We start from the raw sequence: 19150 nt of genomic DNA on the forward strand, positions 1-19150 counted from the left end.
CCAGGTGTTTGGTTATGTAGTTCTCTCTCTGCTGTGTTGATTTAAAGGCACAAAATACAACACAACAAGGCACAACGCACAAGGCACTGAACACAAATGTATTCACAATACTAATAACCTCAAATAAACGTGACCACCAGATCAAAGAGAATTAGGGGATAAAGAAGAAAGAAGAAAAAAAGAAAAATGAGGAGAAAAAAAAGAAGTGCAAAAATGAAATTGGGAAAAGGAAAAAAAAAGTAAGAGAGAAAAGAAAGAGAATTGTCCCTTCTAATTTTTAATTATATGAATATGTATTTGTGGTCTTAGTGCTTACTCATCTTTCCATTATTTGTAATGATGTGCTTGAATACTATGGGAAAACAGTGGTGAGCTGAGCCACCTGCTACAGTCACAGAGGAGAATTGATAGTTCATATCTTTTTCCTACTCCAATGAGATCATGTTGGTAATCTCAGAGTGGCCATGGTTGGAGTGGTTACCATCGAAATAGGCAAAAGCTATAAGTCAAGGTTTCCCCCACTTTCCCAGTAAGCTGGTTGTTAAACATTTACAAGTATACCACTGCTTTTTGTCATATTGCATGAGAGGTATTTTCTCATTAGTACCTAAATAGTACTAAACTTTAGAAGTTATTTTAGTTCTGTCTCTTAATTTTAAAATTGAGCCCAGCTGGCGTGGTTCAGTGGTTGAGCTTCAACCTATGAACCGAGAGGTCAGGGTTTGATTCCAGGTCTGGGCACATGTCCTGGCTGCAGGCTCAATATCCAGTAGGGGGTGTGCAAGAGGCAGTTGATTAGTGATTCTTTCTCATTATTAATGTTTCTCTCTCTTCCTCTCCCTTCCTCTCTGAAATTAATAAAAATATATTAAAAAATAAAATAAAATTGAGAGGTTAATAGTATCAACTAAGAAATGAAGTTAATGCAAGCATAGTATTTGGTATAGTGAGTACTCAATAAGTTTTGCTGTGTAAAATAATCGTTATCAATAAGGCGAATACTTGGGAGAATGTGAGCATTTCCCTTAATAAGAATCTTCACGCCCTAACTGGTTTGGCTCAGTGGATAGAGCGTCGGCCTGCGGACTCAAGGGTCCCAGGTTCGATTCTGGTCAAGGGCATGTACCTTGGTTGCGGGCACATCCCCAGTAAGGGGTGTGCAGGAGGCAGCTGATCGATGTTTCTCTCCCATCGATGTTTCTAACTCTCTATCCCTCTCCCTTCCACTCTGTAAAAAAAGAATAAAATATATTTAAAATAAAAAAAAAGAAAAAAGAATCTTCACGATTCTTTTACACATTTGTCAGAAATGCTGACAAACTCTTCACTTGTATTCTGTTGAAATATTCAAGCTAAATAGCTACTTGGGATATTTTCAAGGTAATATTTTATTTTATTTTATTTTTAGGTGATTCCTCCTAAGGAGTGGAAGCCACGGCAGTGCTATGATGACATTGATAATTTGCTCATCCCAGCACCAATTCAGCAGATGGTCACAGGGCAGTCGGGACTGTTCACTCAATATAATATCCAGAAAAAAGCCATGACAGTGAAGGAGTTCAGGCAGCTGGCCAACAGTGGCAAGTGAGTGGGTTTAATTTGCTGCTCTTGTTTCTTTCAAAGACATACTTGGACATGGTCAGAAACCAGTAGATGGAGCTTGTAATGAAAAAAAAATCTGCATAATCTTTTTCAGTCCTAATTTACCTACTTCTGTGCTTCACATGATTGCCTACTTGCATTTAGTTTGTTGCTAAGAAAATTGTTCCTCATTTTACCATCTCATTCATAATATCTGTAAATGGGTTTTTCTTTTAGTTGTCATGAGTTTTTGATTGTACTCATGATTCATCTTTGTAAGGCAAATTTTCTTCTTTGTGTGACAATGTTTAAGTCTTAAATGATAAATTATACATATTAGAAGATGTAATTATAAATATTTTACATAGAAGAAAATTCTTTTTTTTTTTTTCTCTCTCATATTTCTTTGTCTCCACATTTTTGCCGCTTCCCTGTGTTTGTTTTTATGTATTGGGTAGCTGCTAAGTCTCCTAGAGTTGATAGAGTGGCCTTGTGTAGTAAGTGTCCTATAGGAACCAGTGGCTCAGCCTCCCCACTCACCTGAGATGGACACTCTTGGTACACCCCTTTGTGGGCTGTGTGCACAGTTTTGTTGTAGTTGAGCTTGATTGCTGTTGGTGTCTCTGGGAGGAATTTACCTCCAGGCCAATTGGTTGTGGAGACCAGCTGCAACTACAGTGGCAGAGCTGCTGTGCAGGAGACACCCTTATGGAGCAGGACTTGCTTCAGTGGTGCTTTGGTGCTCACTGAGTCTGCCCCTTGAGTGTGTCGCTTATGGATGTGATTAGTTGTAATCTGGTATGGTCTCACACTGACCATTGGGTACACTGGCTCTTGGGTCTCCAGGGAGGTGCAAAGTCAGCCATTGCCTGGGGCCATCCAGCAAGAGCTACAGAGAGATCTACAGATTCCTCCTCTTTGTATTGGGTTTGGCAGTGACCAGAGGAGGCCCAGATGTGAAGCAAGGCAGGCTGGTGCTGGTGCCGGGTCTTGGGCCTTTTATTGATAGGTTTGAGGCTCCCCGACCCAGCTGCAGCTTGTTTGACTGGTTTTTAGCCTGAGAAAGGAAAGACCATTCATATGCAAAAGCCGCTGTGCACAGCTTGGGTGGGGTTGTAAATTGGACGAGGCAGGGTCTTGGGTAAATCAACAGGGAGGAGCAAACAGATATGGCTACCAGTGAGTCCTGCACCAGAGAGGTCCCAGCATGGGAACAGTGACCGCTGGGAGCACCTTCGTCCGGAAGAAAGCCACCCCCAAGTTCCTGCCCTGATGCCAGACAGTACAGTTTCTCCCCATATGTATCTGGGTCCCGAAGAAAATTCTTGAATGACTTCAATGGCCACCATTATTGTGTTAGTTGCCAACTGCAGATTGATTAAAAAAAAAGTTATGTTGTTGCTGATATCTATTGTGTAGTTAGGTACCAGATGGTTGTGGCTGTATGAAATATGTACAGATTTTTTTTCTTGTCATTGTTTTCTAAACAATGCAGTATAATAACTATTTACATAGCATTTTTATTGTATTAGGTATTATAAGTAATCTCGAGATTAGTTAAAATATATGGGAGGATGTGGGTAGCTTTTATACAAATACAATGCCATTTTATATGAGGGACTTGAGCATTCAAGGATTTGGTATCCATGGGGGGATTCTGGAACCAATTCCTCATGAATACTGAGGGATGACTGTATAGTATAATTGGTTCAAGATTTTTTTCTTTTTTTAATATATTTTATTGATTTTTTACAGAGAGGAAGGGAGAGAGATAGAGAGCTAGAAACATCGATGAGAGAGAAACATCGATCAGCTGCCTCCTGCACATCTCCTACCGGGGATGTGCCTGCAACCCAGGTACATGCCCTTGACCGGAATCGAATCTGGGACCTTTCAGTCCGCCGGCCGACGCTCTATCCACTGAGCCAAACCGGTTTCGGCAATTGGTTCAAGATTTAAGGAAGTATTTCAAAAGCTAAAATAATGAATTTTTGACTAATTATCTGCTTCTACTGTTGTTACTGTCAGGAAAATATTTTCCTTACTAGTCAAAAATGCGAAGTTTTCATAGTGTTATTTAGGAATTTTAAGAGTATTCAGGCCGCGGCTAGGTGCCCCTGGTTAGTGAAGCAGCAGAAGTGGTGTGGGGTGTGAGCTGGGCAATCTTGACTTTTTCACACTGATCTGGGATGCCCTCGTTTCCAAAGGCTGACACTCGGGTTTGGAACCTAACCAGAGCCTAGTGGACATAACTTTGCCTCCACGTGTAATTCCTGTCCCAGAGGAGCTGTGAGCGCTTTTTCTTGCCAAGCTTTTCCAACATGACACTCCCAGCAGTTGAGTATTGGGAACCAGAACAGTTGCCAAGTGCCTGTTGCCACCATCCTGTGGATAGGCTGATCACAGGCAAGAATCCATGTCGTCTGGGATGTTTATTGATGTTTATTAATATTTCCCTGTCCCAGATGGGGGGAGGGGAGAGTGCCCAAGGCTGAACAGCATCACAGCCCCTGACCTTGTCCCAGCACTGTAGCCAGCTGCCCATGCTGCCCCCCGACCTGACACGGAGAATGCAGAGCTGGGACACAGGTCAGGACCCTGTGGCCTCTGGGAGCTCACACCGGAGTTGCATTGAAGGAACAGTTTGTTTGGGTGGCAGAGTCACTGGCAGTTTCATGGGAATTGAGTGTAAAAAGTAGAATTTTGAAAATGGGAACATTGAAGGAAAGGTGTACATTGTATGAGAAATATTTGTGTTTTTTCTGTTTCCCTAAAATTCTTGGAATTTCCTGATAGGAGTATCTTTTGTGCTACATGATTCCCTTGCAGTCCCACCTGAGTTTATGCTAACAAGATGGCTCACAGTGGGACTGCTAGATGTTCTCAGAATGGGGCAGGTCCCCGAAAGGCCAAAGTGATGAGTGGGGACTTTTGGCCCCATCCCCTGGCCTCCTAGGAGGAGAGGAAAGGCTGGAGATTGAACTCCACAACTTTGATTCAGATTCTAGGAGCTGCTGGGTTGGTGAACGCATCAAAATGCTGGGAGGGTCTGCATTTTCCAACATAAACCCTCTCCCCATACCTTCTCTATTCATTTCTTCCATTGAGCCGTTTCTGAGTTATATCCTTTATTAAAAATCGGTAAACACGTAAAAAAAAAAAAAAAAAAAAAAAAGTATTCAGATATCTATGATAAATACATATGCATATTTACTTCTTAGATTTGATATCATGAATAGCTAAGTATTTTCATTTTGATAGAATTTTATTTAGAAAGTGATATAGTGCTCCCTTCGATAGCTCAGCTGGTAGAGTGGAGGACTAGAAAGTGATATAAATCAAATGGGTGGGGAAAATTTTAAAATTATCTTACTAATTTGTACTTTTTTCATGGACTTTTTTCCAGATATTGTACTCCAAGATACTTGGATTATGAAGATTTGGAGCGCAAGTACTGGAAGAACTTAACTTTTGTGGCACCTATCTATGGTGCAGACATTAATGGGAGCATATATGATGAGGTATAGTTATATTACTAGTGGCCCAGTGCATGAAATTTGTGCACATTAAGACGGAATTAGAGTAAATATTTTAATATTGCTATTTGCCCTTTCTCTATAATAGAAGTGTCAGAGATGAAAGAAAATTAGTAAAATGTGTATGAAAATCTTTCTCCTCTCAGAGTCTGGGGCACGCTGCGGGACCCAGAGTCAAGTCCCCGCCCACCCACGTGCACCTCGAAATCACGCGAGACCCAGACCTGGCTGCCCCACCCCTGTCAAGCCTCGCCAAGCCTCGCCTGGCGCAGCCTCAGGTCCCCCGTTAAGCCCCACCGGGTCGGGGGGGGCGCCGCCTCAGGTTCCCTGTCAAGCCCTACTGGGTGGAGTGTGCAGTCTCAGGTCCCCTGTCAAGCCCCGCTGGTCAGGGGGCACGGCCTGAGGTCCCCTGGTCCCCTGTCGAGCCCCACCAGGCGGGGGGCACAGCCTCAGGTCCCCCACCCCAGTCTGGCGCCATGCAGCCTCAGGTCCCTGCTGATCACTCATTATGGCTCGTTACGGGAACTCCGCCTCCGCTGTGGGCGCAGCCATCTTGTGATGGCGTGAGGGTCAATTTGCAGATTACCTTTATTACTTCTCTATTTTATAGGACTAGTGACCCGTTGTGCGAAATTGCGCGACACCCGGAAACCCCCCCCCCCCCCCCCCCCCGTGCCATGGGACCACCCTGAGTTCTGGAGTCCCGCCCTGTGTGGCTGGTGTGCCGTGGGATGGCCCTGAGTCCTGTAGTGCTGCCCCGATGCTCTGTCTCTGGGGCCTATGGAGCAGCCGCCAGGCCCCGCCCCCACGGGGCTGCAGGAACCCCGGCGGAAGCTGTGTGGAGTGGCTGCCAGCCCTGCCCCTGCTGTGCGCACCGCCATCTTGTGATGATGTTATGGCACGAGGGTCAATTTACATATTACCTCTTTATTATATAGGATAATAGGCTTTGTAAAGGGTCATGTCACGTTGCTACTTCTGTGTCCACTTTAGGTGGTTGAGTAGTCATTTGTTGTGCTTTGTGTGATTCATAATTCCTAACAGGACAAGCGGAAGTAGACACATCAACAGGGTTTCTATAGCTGGTGTTTTCAAATTGAAGCCAGCTAATTGAACAAATACATGGTTATTCAACAATAATATAGTATGTGACTATCTGGTTAATCTTTAAATTGCGTCAAATTAAAAAAAAATAAACCTCATAAAATATTTGGAAAACAGGAAATATTCATAATACCACATTAAGGCAAAAAGCAGTATTTTAATATGTATTCATTTTTCCAGAAGTTTTCCCTTAATAATTTTTCCTCAAATTGTAAGAATTTTTTAAAAAGTGCCTATTATTACGGTCTTTCTAGTTATTTTCCAGGAACACATAATCCACTATAATAATCCAATCCTTTTTTCCTCCAACTGAAGTTTGTAACTTCTGTTTTTAAGAATTCTTTCTTTTTTTTGTAACCTTTTGTCCCTCTTCCATTGACAAACTTCTCGCCTAGCAAAAAGTTGAGTAATGCTGTGAACACCTGAAACCCTTTACCTAGATTATTCTGTACCTCTTCAAGTACTGTTTGAAATTATTTAGTAGGAAATAAGATAGGATCAGAATCATTCTTTAAAAAGTGTGATCAGCCCTGGCTGGTGTGGCTCAGTTGGTTGAGCGTCATTCTGTGCACTGAATAGTTGCTGCTCAGGGTGCATGTGGGAAGCAGCTGATTGATGTGTGTGTCTCTCTCTCCCCCCTCTCCTTTCCTCCCTATCTGAAAATCAATAAAAACATTATTAAAAAGTGTGTTCAGATAATGGTCTGCAAGATGGCCTGGTCATAGCAAGAGGCTTGGAAAGTGCTTTGAGGAGGAAGAAGAGGGAGGAATTAGAGTGATCTTTTGGTTGGTGTTTTTCTCAATGCCAGTATTCTGAGACCATGGCTCTCAAACTTTTCTTTTTTTAATTTAATTTTTTTATTGTTTATTGTATTACATACGTCTCCTTTTTCCTTCATTGACCTCTCCCCGGCCACCCACAACCCTCAACACATGCCTGCCTTCCCCCGTCTGTCCATTGGTTAAGCTCATATGCATGCATACAAGTCCTTTGTTTGTTCTCTTACCCCTTCACCCTCCTGCCTTCCCTCATAGGTTGTACAGTCTGTTGGATGTTTCTATAACTCTGGTTCTATTTTTGTTCATCAGTTTATGTTCATTATATTCCACAAATGAGTGAGATCATGTGATATTTGTATTTCTCTGACTGGCTTATTTCTTTCTTTTTTTTAAAATTTTTTTTTTTTTATTTATTGCTTAAAGTATTACAAAGGGTATTACATATGTGTACATTTTATCCCCCCACCCTAGACAGTCCCCTAGCCTCCCCTATCACCCAGTGTCTTATGTCCATTGGTTATGCTTATATGCATGCATACAAGTCCTTTAGTTGATCTCTTACCCCCCTACCTCCTGCCCCCCAACCCTCCCCGGCCTTCCCGCTGCAGTTTGACAATCTGTTTGAGCTAGCTCTGCCTCTGTATCTATTATTGTTCAAAAGTTTATAATGGTCTCTATTATCCATGAATGAGTGAGATCATGTGGTATTTTTCCTTCATTGACTGGCTTATTTCACTTAGCATAATGCTCTCCAGTTCCATCCATGCTGTTGCAAATGGTAAGAATTCCTTCTTTTTTTACAGCAGCATAGTATTCCATTGTGTAGATGTACCACAGTTTTCTAATCCACTCATCCACTGATGTTTACTTAGCTGTAAAATATTTATAATTACATCTTCTAATATGTATAATTACACAATGTTTCCAAATCTTAGCTATTGTAAATTGTGCTGCTATGAACGTAGGGGTGCATATATCCTTTCTGATTGGTGTTTCTGTTTTCTTAGGATATATTCCTAGAAGTGGGATCACTGGGTCAAATGGGAGTTCCATTTTTAGTTGTTTTTTTTTTTTATTTTTTATATTTTATTGATTTTTTACAGAGAGGAAGGGAGAAGGATAGAGAGTTAGAAACATCGATGAGAGAGAAACATCGATCAGCTGCCTCCTGCACACTCCCTACTGGGGATGTGCCCACCACCAAGGTACATGCCCTTGACCGGAATCGAACCTGGGACCTTTCAGTCCACAGGCTGACGCTCTATCCACTGAGCCAAACCGGTTTCGGCTGTTTACTGTTTTAGAAATTAAAACTGAGAATGTTTAAAAAAGTATTCATATTAATTCATTAAAAGTAATCCATTATATAATAACATATACATTTTTATACAAAATGACTATATTTTCCTAAAGAAAAAAAAATTTAGTGAGAGGAATGGCATTATTTAACATTAAAAAAAATCTCTACTGTGTAGTTTAATAGAAGACCTCTGGATTCTTGTATCTACTTCTGGATTTACTCTGTTGTGATGTCATGTAGGCTCTGGAAAACTCCACCTCACACGCCTGTAAATTAAGAGTGAAAAAGGAAAATACTGTTTTGGTATAATTATGAAAACAGTTTTGATGCCACAGACCCTTTGATGGAATCTGGGTGTCTCCCAGTGGGCTCCAGACAACACTTTGAAAAATGCTACCTTAAGATATTCAGCAAAAGATTCATTCTCTGAGCTCAGTCTGTATAGATGATGGAAGGATCTTGAGGCAAGGCAACAGTGTTCGATTCTTGTTTACTGACCTTCAGGTAACTGCATCTTTGATATGTACCTCAAAGACCTAATTCATTAGGAGACAGGGTTTTAAACTGTCAGCCAGGTAATTCTTTGGGGAGCATCATGGCATATATTCTGATATATAACTCAGGCAAAATTTTATAAGCAGAAAATGGGCTTAGGATATGAAGCCCCTGTCTCTGAAAATATACAAAATAATTTAAATTATATTTCCAAGATTTCCCTTTAATATAGTTTGCTAGTCTATTTCTCTTGTCATCCAGGTATTTATTAATAGATAATTGATAGAAAATTCAAAACAATTTGAAAAATACTCTGGCAAACATTAAGACAAAAGTATAGCCGAAGCTGGTTTGGCTCAGTGGATAGGGCGTCGGCCTGCGGACTGAAAGGTCCCAGGTTCGATTCCGGTCAAGGGCATGTACCTGGGTTGCGGGCACATCCCCAGTGGGAGATGTGCAGGAGGCAGCTGATTGATGTTTCTCTCTCATCGATGTTTCTGACTCTCTCTCTCTCTCTCTTCTTCTCTGTAAAAAATCAATAAAATATATTAAAAAAAAAAGACAAAAGTATAGTATACTTTGAAAAAATTTTTCTTTGTATGCATGTATTGCATGGTTGGTTGGGTGTGTGTATGGGGTTCTATATCCAATTTCCATTTGTAGTCTGTGATTATAAATTTTTAAAGTAAAAAATGACCTTTTTGTTAATATAAATGTTAAATATTAAAATATTGGTATTATGTAAGAGAAAACTTAAATCACTCATAATCCTGGCCTTCAGAGACAACAGTTGTCAAAAAAATTTAATATATTTTTCCCCCAATATTTTTTCTTGATTTAATGCTTGATAATTTAATTTTTTAAAACAGAAGTGGTATCCTAGTGAACATAGTCTGGTCTTGTCTTTCCCCTCTCCCATTTTAACATATCGTGAATGCTTTCCCAGAATGATAGATGTTCTTCAATGGGTGATTTAACATTTATTTTATATGTCTTACTTTTATTGGTAGGATGGTTTTCTTGGGCAGGAGAAAGCAGATAAATCTAATGTGAAGAGGGATGTAGGCGGATTGTGGAGGCAGGGACAGTATGACCGTTCCTCATCTTGCATGGGTCAGTGTGGGGGTGGCCCACACAATGGGCTGCTAGGTCATTGCTTCCCTGAGTATGGCACTTTGCCACAGACAGTGACTGCCTAATTTCCTGCCTTTCCTCTACAGCGTCTTGAAATAGAAGCCTATAGCAAACAGCACAGAATATTTGACCCATTTACTTATATAATCAATGCCCGTTATCCCTAGCCGAGACTTTTGGGGGGGCTCTGTCTTTGCCTTTAGAATCTTCATCTTTAAAGAGAAGGGATTGAATTAATAGCTGTCTGAGGTTCTTCTCAGTTTAAAAATATTTGCTTTACGATTAAGCAACATTTCTTCAAGAATGTGAACTGAATTCTTTGATAATGAGTTTTTATGAGTCCTAGATTTCTTTTGTATTAGAATTTTGTCAAGATCCCATTCATAAGAAATCTGTTGACTGAAGCATGGGAATCTTCATACTAAGATTTTAGCCTTAATAGCATTTAGTCTTACAGATGACATTTTTTCATTTCCCCCCACAATGGGGTAGCTTAAATACTTTCATCCACCAGATGGTGCTATTGGACAACAAATTTATCTGAGGCTGTGGGTTTCCAAAGGAGGTAAAAACAGTTTTAACTGTTTGAGTCACCAGTAGAGATTTTTTCCATTTTGTATTTTTTATCATGTGAGGATAATCATTAATCCTGAAATAAATAATTTGAAGCTAGGATAGTACCTGTATGTGTAATTTTCACATCCAAGGTACAGTGTCATTATTCTAGACATGTTTTGGTGCAGAGAGGGTTGTGGCCCTGTAAGAAGATGGCTTTCAGATTTTAGTTCTGTGAAATAAAGCTTCCAGTTAATCAAAACACATTATCTGCCAGCATGTTATGGCTGGTCTTTAATGAATGAAGTCTTAGCCTGCCTGATCCCAAATTATGCCCTCCAAGCAAGGGAGGTGATGGCAATTCTCTTCACCTTGCATCAAGAATGTCCCATCAGCCCTAACTGGTTTGGCTCAGTGGATAGAGCATCAGCCTGCAGACTGAAAGGTCCCAGATTTGATTCTGGTCAAGGGCATGTACCTTGGTTGTGGGCACATCCCCAGTAGGGGTTGTGCAGGAGGCGGCTGATTGATGTTTCTTTCTCATCGATGTTTCTGACTCTCTATCCCTCTCCATTCCTCTCTGTAAAAAAAATCAAATATATTTTTAAAAAATGTCCCATCAGTCTGGAAGCTGTGTTTCCTAGCGGGTATTGTCTAGGAATTGCTGATGGGAGAGAGGTAAAGTTCAGCCTCATGTTGACCTTAGAGTACATGGCTACTGCCCTCAAGTGTCTTGCCTGTGAGAGGATTAGGTGTATAGAATCAATATTGTCTCTGGAAAACTTTCCAAAGAAGAACAGCTGCCCCAGAACAGATTGGGCTGCTCTCAGTGAAAGGAGCTACTGACCTTGGAATGTTCATGGGGAAATAATTCTGTGAGAAATGATATAAAAGAAATTGGGTTGGGTAGATTTTGATAGAATTGATAATTTCTATGTTAACTCTTCTCTTTACCACTCAACTGTTAAAGTTCACCAAAGTATACTTAGATATTCAATTAAGTGCTAAATTGGTAACCTGACAAATATATGTAGAGTCCCATGCTGGGTTGTTTATGGGGATGTGAGAAGAGTTAGGGACATCAGGTGTTTGCTGGTGCAGGGTGCTTACTAGGTAGCTGGAGAGTCATGGTTTCCCTAAAGAATAAATAACACTTACAAGGTAGATTATGTACCCCATGGGTGGTAGGAATACTATGCACCATACGAGTGTAAAGAGGTTAAGCTTCTGGGGCCTGGCAGAATCCCTGAGAATTCAGGACATGTTAACCACAGTGAAGAATGAGGATGCTCAAATGTTCTAGGGCAGTGGTCGGCAAACCGTGGCTTGCGAGCCACATGCGGCCCTTTGGCCCCTTGAGTGTGGCTCTTCCACAAAATACCACGTGCGGGCGCGCATGTACAGTGTGATTGAAACTTCATGGCCCATGCGCAGAAGTCGATTTTCGGCCTTGCTGAGTCTATTTTGAAGAAGTGGCGTTTGAAGAAGTGGGGGGTGTCGGTCGTGGGGCGATGGGAGACTCGGCGCAGGCGGGCCGCGGGATACGCAGTGCGGGGGAGGTACATTGTTTTGAGATACGTTCGCTGAGGTCGACCCCTTCCAATTCTCCCATCCATACTCGTCTATCTGAAACAAGTATACAAGACGAGTGTGGATGGGAGAGTTGGAAGGGGTCGACCTCAGCGAACGTATCTCAATCAGATTGAGGACGTTTTTAGCAAAGGCCAGCTTAGGAGTACCCTAATTAAGTTAATAACAATGTACCTACCTATATAGTTTAAGTTTAAAAAATTTGGCTCTCAAAAGAAATTTCAGTTGTTGTACTGTTGATATTTGGCTCTGTTGACTAATGAGTTTGCTGACCACTATTCTAGGGTTTTGGATGGTCAGTATGCTAGGAAGGTCGGAGTTCTGTGGAAAAGTGTTAGGGAAACAGCAGTGGGATTTTTTGTCTCCTTTTTTAAAAAAAATATATTTTATTGATTTTTTACAGAGAGGAAGGGAGAGGGATAGAGAATTAGAAACATCGATGAGAGAGAAACATCGATCAGCTGCCTCCTGCACACTCCCCACTGGGGATGTGCCCACAAGCAAGGTACATGCCCTTGACTGGAATTGAACCCGGGACCCTTGAGTCTGCAGGCCGATGCTCTATCCACTGAGCCAAACCAGTTAGGGCTTTTGTCTCCTTTTTAAATCTTCACTATTGAAAGTATTACAGATGTCCCCCTTTTCTCCCCTGTTGACTCCCTCTACCTCACTTCCCCCCTCCCCAGGCCTTCCCTGCACTATTGTTTGTCCATGGGTTATGCATCTATGCATATAAGTTCTTTGGTTAATCTCTTCCCATCCCCCCAACCCCTATCCCTTCACCCTCCAGGCAGTGGGAATTATTGAAGGGGAAAAAATATGAAATCCAGGAGTGAAAAAAACCAGAGTTTTAGTGCTGAATTTTTTGGTGATCATAAAATCTTCGATGATTTGGAAGGAGTCTTGGAGATCATCTGAGGTAGCCACCATATTTATAGATGAGGAATCTCAGACTGAAATATGAGGATCTGTCAAAGATGACAATCTACTTAGTGGCAGAGATGGGTGACCTCACTTCCCCTTCTCTTTCTACAGTTTTAGACTGTCTCCAGGAAGGATTATGGAAATTCTGAACCATATCATGTATGCTGGACCTGTTCTTCTGCATTATTATCTGCCAAGGTCTTTACTGGGTATTCAGTGTCTTACTTCCCATTGCAGCCTTGGACTTGCCTGCAGGTTATAAAAGGCCTTTGATAAGGCATGTATATTTGAAGCCCAGTTACTACTTTGGCCCCATCCTTCACCTTTAAAAAGAAAAAAAAAAAGGAAGATGAAGATAATTTAGATTTCATCTTTATTATGATTTTTTAAAAAACATAGAGGCTGATGATTTTTTAAAGAGGGAATTTATAAACAGAGTAGAAAGATTCATATAACTATTATAAAAAAGCAACTATTGACCCACACTTTCTGGTTCTAGAATCTGTTTTAGAAATGATCAGATATATGGATCAATGTTTTCACACCAAGATTATCTTCCATTTGTTTTAACTTACAGCAAAGAATGTAAAACAGCATATATATCTTCCTATCTAATAATAGAGAAACATGGTAATTAGCTGTAACTTTGCTACCCTTCCCATTGGCTAATCAGCGAGATATGCAAATTAACTGCCAACCAAGATGGCGGCCAGCAGACACGCAGCTGAAGTGAACATGAGCTTGCTTGCTCCAGTGACGGAGGAAGCCAAGGTTCCCCGCCTGCCGCAGCCCAGCTCTGAGCTCCAGATGCAACAATGTTTCAATTATAGAAGCTAAACAAACCCAGAAACCTGCTTTCAGCTGCCAGCGGGCTCAGAGCTTAGAGTGCCAGTGATGGCAACAGAGTTTCAATTATAGAAGCTAAACAAACCCAGCCAGATACCTGCTTTCAGCCGGCAACAGCCTCAGAGCTGGAGCCGGCTCTCATCTCCAGTGACAGCTATAGAAGGTAAATAAATCTCAGAATAAAAAAAAGAAAAAAAAAGAGGCTGGGAGCTTCAGTCGCCCGCCAGCCTGAAAACGGCCCTCAGCCCCTCACTCAGACTGGCCAGGCACCCCAGTGGGGACCCCCACCCTGAAGGGGGTGCGGGCAGCCTGAAAACAGCCATCAGCCCGTCATCCACGCTGGCCAGGCACCCCAGTGGGGACCCCCACCCTGAAGGGGGTGAGAGCAGCCTGAAAACAGCCATCAACCCTTCACCCAGGCTGGCCAGGCACCCAAGCGGGACTCCCACCCTGATCCGGGTCACCCTTCAGGGCAAACCAGCCGGCCCCCACCCGTGCACCAGGCCTCTGTCCTATATAGTAAAAGGGTAATATGCAAACTGACCCTAACAACAGAAAGACTGGGAATGATTGGTCACTATGACACACACTGACCACCAGGGGCCAGACGCTCAATGCAGGAGCTGCCCTCTGGTGGTCAGTCGCTCTCACAGCGGGTAGCTCTGCTCAGCTACAAGCTAGACTGATGGCTGCCAATACAGCGGTGGTGGTGGGAGGCTCTCCTGCCTCCTCAGGAGCGCTAAGGATGTCCGGCTGCAGCTTAGGTCTGCTCCCTGCTGGCAAGTGGGCATCCCCCGAGGGCTGCCGGGCTGCCAGATCCCCTGGGGAGCAGGCCTCAGCCAGCAGGTGGTCATCTCCTGAGGAGTCCCAGACTGCGAGAGGGCACAGGCTGGGCTGAGGGACCCCCCCTCCACCCCAAGTGCACAAATTTTTGTGCACCGGGCCTCTAGTATATATATATGTCACAAAGGAAAATAGTGATGCAAATTATTAGGGACATGAAGTGATATATACAATAAAGTAAAAGTTAGAAAAATGTTCACAATTCAGTGGGGGGTGGGGTGGTGAATACACCAAGACAACTGTGTATAGATATATTGCCAAGACCTTGAACTGCCCATGTTGCATTGTACAGAGGTATTGTATTATATAGATGTATTATATGCAAGTATTGTACACAGTTTCCCTCATAAATCCTCCATTTGGCCATGGGAAGAGAGTGGCAGGTCTGGCTGAGATGGAGAGGTTGGGCACTTGCTTCCACACACAGCTTCTTAGCATGGGTTCCTCAAAATAAGTCCCCACTTGTCAGTGGGCTTTTGGGGTCATTGGAACAGAGTTAGAGTCATGAATCCCAGAAGTCTGATTCTAATTATGTTCTAATTAAAAAATGGCTTCAGAGAAAGATACCACTAAAATGATAAAATAAAATTACTTTTTTTATTTGCAAGTTTATAAGGAAGTTTGATTATTTAAAAAAACAACAACAACAACAAAAAATAAGAACTTACGTTCTAGATGTTCTACAAAGAGAAAATCTAGTTTAATATTTAGGAAAATTATTGTTTTCTCTTTTTTACTGAAGGAATGATGTTGAGCCTATGTATATGATCCAAAATTTTACACTGTGAAGAATGAAAACAAAACCATTAGAAATTCCTTTGTTCGTTCATTCAATCATTCACTCATTCAATGAAGAATGAAAGAAAAACTTAACACTACCAGGCCTCTGCCAAGTGTTATGAGTATGTTAAATCTGAAAGTGCCTTAAGTGAGAAATAGAAGTGAGAGATAAAGGAAGCAAGGTGGAAAAACAAACAACTGGGAGAAACAAAAGATAACGTAGATAGAATTCTGTAGAGGAATTGGGAGAAATAGGTATATTCTTTTATCTAAATTGGGATTTTCCTGGAATTAGTTGTTATAAAAAGGCTCAAGTCTAGTCCATACTTTGGTGTCAAAGTTGAAGTGGCTCCCACAGTGGTTCTCAACCTTGGCTGCACATTAGAATCACCTGGGAATCTTTTTAAAATCCTGATTTCTGGGCCTCATCCTCCGGAAATTCTGTTTCTTTGTTACTAATGTTGTGGCCCCACCCCATAACAAAGAAACAGAATTTCTGGAGGATGAGGCCCAGAGATTAGAATTTTAAAAAGATTCCCAGGTGATTCTAATGTGCAGCCAAGGTTGAGAACCACTGCTCTAGTAGGATCACGGTGGTGTCACACATATTGATATATTACTCTATTACTATAATCCACTAGAGCAGTGGTTCTCAACCTGTGGGTCCCGACCCTTTGGGGGTAGAACGACCCTTTCAGAGGAGTCGCCTAAGACCATCGGAAAACCCATATATAATTACGTATTGTTTTCGTGATTTATCACTATGCTTTAATTATGTTCAATTTGTAACAATGAAAATACATCCTGCATATCAGATATTTACATTACGATTCATAACAGTAGCAAAATTACAGTTATGAAGTAGTAACGAAAATAATTTTATGGTTGGGGGTCACCACAACATGAGGAACTGTATTAAAGGGTCCCGGCATTAGGAAGGTTGAGAACCGCTGCAATAGAGAATGGGGGAGGTGCAGACCTATGGATTTGGTTACTAAGGAAGAAATGTATCAGTCAGGTATTATTTTGCAGTCAGTAATAGGGACCTCAGAATCAGTGGCTGAAACAAATTAGCTTTTTACTTTTCATGTAAAAATTTGAGGCAGGCAGTTCAGGGCCAGTGTGTTGGTTCCATGATGCCATTATAGACTCATGCTCCTAGCAATTTCTTCTGCCATTTTCATGAGGAGGTCCTTACCCTTGTGCTCTGGTGGCTGCTCGAGCTCTACTAATCACATGTGATATCTGGTGGAGGGAAGCAGATGGAAGGGCAAAGGGCACCAAGACCTGTGCTTGCTGAGGCAGCCCTTTTAAAACTTTCTCCTGGAAGCCCTGCCCAGTGTTGACCAGTTACATTTTGTTGGCCAGAACCATGTACCATGACTAGCTTTAGCTGCAAGGGAAGTGGAAATGCAGGTTTTACCCAGCTTCATTGTTCTTTGAATTAAATGGGGTTCTATTAATAAAGAAGGTGAAAATAGGTACTAAGTACTTAGGCAATCTGTCATAAAAGGTTATAAGAGTGATTTTGATCATGATTTTTTAACTTTATGTATTGATTTGAGGGAGAGGGAGAAAGAAACATCAATTTATTGTTCCACTTAATTATGCATTTATTGGTTGTTTCTTGTATGTGCCCTGACCAGGGATTGAACCCGCAAGCTTGGTGTATGGGGATGAAGCTCTAACCAATTGAGCTACCCAGACAGGGCCAAGACAGTGATTTTGAAATATTGTGTTATGCTGTAGTATATATAATTTAGTGTAACGAGTTGAATGAGACAAGGGACTTATTCGACTCTAGAAAATATGAATACACTAGTAAAGATCATTGTGATTTTAATTTTCTATATGTAAAAATAATTTGTCAGGGTCTGAGTATGGGGTTTTACTGTGTTATTGAATGTTGCGATAATTGATCCTATTTAAAGAAGAACAGGGCTTCCCATGGTTCAGGTTTCCTTTAGGATATTCTCCAAGGGCTACATGTTGGTAGATTTGTAAAAGTTAACAATTGTGTTTATTATGTCTGTGAAAATTTTTAAATAAAATGCATGTTAGTGAGAGGATCCACGGGTCCTGCTATTGGGCTCAGCCATTATTTCCAAGTTATCTTCTTGGCAGGTAGTACTTTAACAAAACTGAAAGTGAAAAGCAAAATCACTAAGTTAGAGATGGTCCCTGACTTAAAATGTTTTGATTGATGAATTTTTGACTTTATGATGGTGTAAAAGTGATATATATTCAGTAGAAATAGTATTTCAGATTTTGAATTTTGATCTTTTCCTGTACTAGTGATATGTGTATGATGTCCTGCTGTGATTCTGGGCAGTGGCAGTCAGCTGCAGCTACCAGTCAGCCAGGCGATCATGAGATCAAACAACTGATACTCTACAGCGTATTTGGTATGTTAGAAGCCTTTGCACAGCTGCAGGCTAATGTAAGTGTTCGGAGCACATCGAAGATAGGCTGGGATAAGCTATGATGTTTGATAGGTCAGGTGCATTTAATGCATTTTCAACAACGATATTTTCAGTTTATGGTATTTTCAGCTGACGATGGGGTTATAACCCCATTATAAATGGAGGATCGTATACTAACTTTTCATTCCAGTTATTGGTGATTGGAAGGAAGTTGTCCCTCCATGATTATGTAAAAAGCATGTAGTGCAGAGTTGACTTTTTGGTTCATTGTTTGGCCATGTGACTCTAGGCACAAGAGAGTCAGTTTGAGTCAGGAGCTTTCCATTCTTGCCCTTGAATCCCAGCTCCACAATTATGAGCTGTGAGATATGGAGCAAGTTACCTGATTTCTCTTTGCTGCAGTTTTCCAATCTTTAAAATGGCACAGATAATAGATGATAACAGTGTCAACCTCATAGACTAAAATGAGAGGACATAAAACCCTTAGTTCAGGGTCTGTTCCATAGTATGAAGTGAATAAAATGTTATTACTACCAGTGGCAATATTAAATCAAAACAAGACAAAAATCCGGAGGCTGCAGTGTTGATTCTGACTCAGAATTGTGAGGAATTCTGTTCTGCAGTTGCCATTTATGTATAAGTTCAACCTGCAGCCCAGCAATTTATATTTTATACAGTCTGTCAAATCCATGAAGATGTTTGTTTAGGGGTTACTGCTTAGGAAATGCCCCTGCTGTTTTCAAGAAATAGACCACCATCTTCTTCTCAGTAAGATAAGGTGCCAGGACAGGAGTGGTACCATGGGGTGTGATACAGGAGATATTCTTTTCTTAATGATTTTTTTCTTTATCATTTTTTGGAATGTGGTATCTGATTATCTACATGCAACATATTTAAGTCTTAAAACGATTCACTGAATACCTCAAATCCTCAATGAAGTCCAATAGCTAGAATGTTAACAGTGCTTCCCATGGGTCCCTTTTTCTATAGTCCTTCCCTGTTCTCTACCCCATCACCCTGGGGTGGCCTGAATGCAGGTATACCCCAGAGGTATTGTGACTTTTGTTCCTGACCACCGCAATTAAATGAATATCATAATAAAGTGAATCACATTAACTTTTTGGTTTTTCAGTGCATATAAAAGATGTGTGTACTCTATACTGTAGTCTGTATTAAGTGTGAATATCATTATGTCTAAAAACAATGTACATACCTTAATTAATAATACTTTATTGCTAGAAATTTCTAATGGTCATCTGA

General features: G+C 41.3%; 1 protein-coding gene across 9 annotated transcripts in view; it reads left to right on the forward strand.

The window, feature by feature from the left end:
* Positions 1-19150, forward strand: part of KDM4C (lysine demethylase 4C) — a 335140-nt gene that overhangs the window by 27276 nt on the left and 288714 nt on the right. For 7 of the 9 annotated variants that reach the window (XR_004971309.1, XM_036331125.1, XM_036331127.1 and 4 more), the window contains 2 exons: positions 1409-1584; positions 4988-5102. Coding sequence is in view for 8 of the 9 variants with exons in the window: in XM_036331125.1 (XP_036187018.1) it covers positions 1409-1584; positions 4988-5102 (291 nt within the window). In the remaining variant the exon portion in view is untranslated. Of the gene's footprint in view, positions 1-1408; positions 1585-4987; positions 5103-19150 lie in introns of those variants that run through there. The other 2 variants (XM_036331123.1, XM_036331124.1) reach the window with 2 other exon arrangements.

This window comes from Myotis myotis, unplaced genomic scaffold, assembly GCF_014108235.1.
Source record: "Myotis myotis isolate mMyoMyo1 unplaced genomic scaffold, mMyoMyo1.p scaffold_m19_p_12, whole genome shotgun sequence".
NCBI classification, from domain to species: domain Eukaryota; kingdom Metazoa; phylum Chordata; class Mammalia; order Chiroptera; family Vespertilionidae; genus Myotis; species Myotis myotis.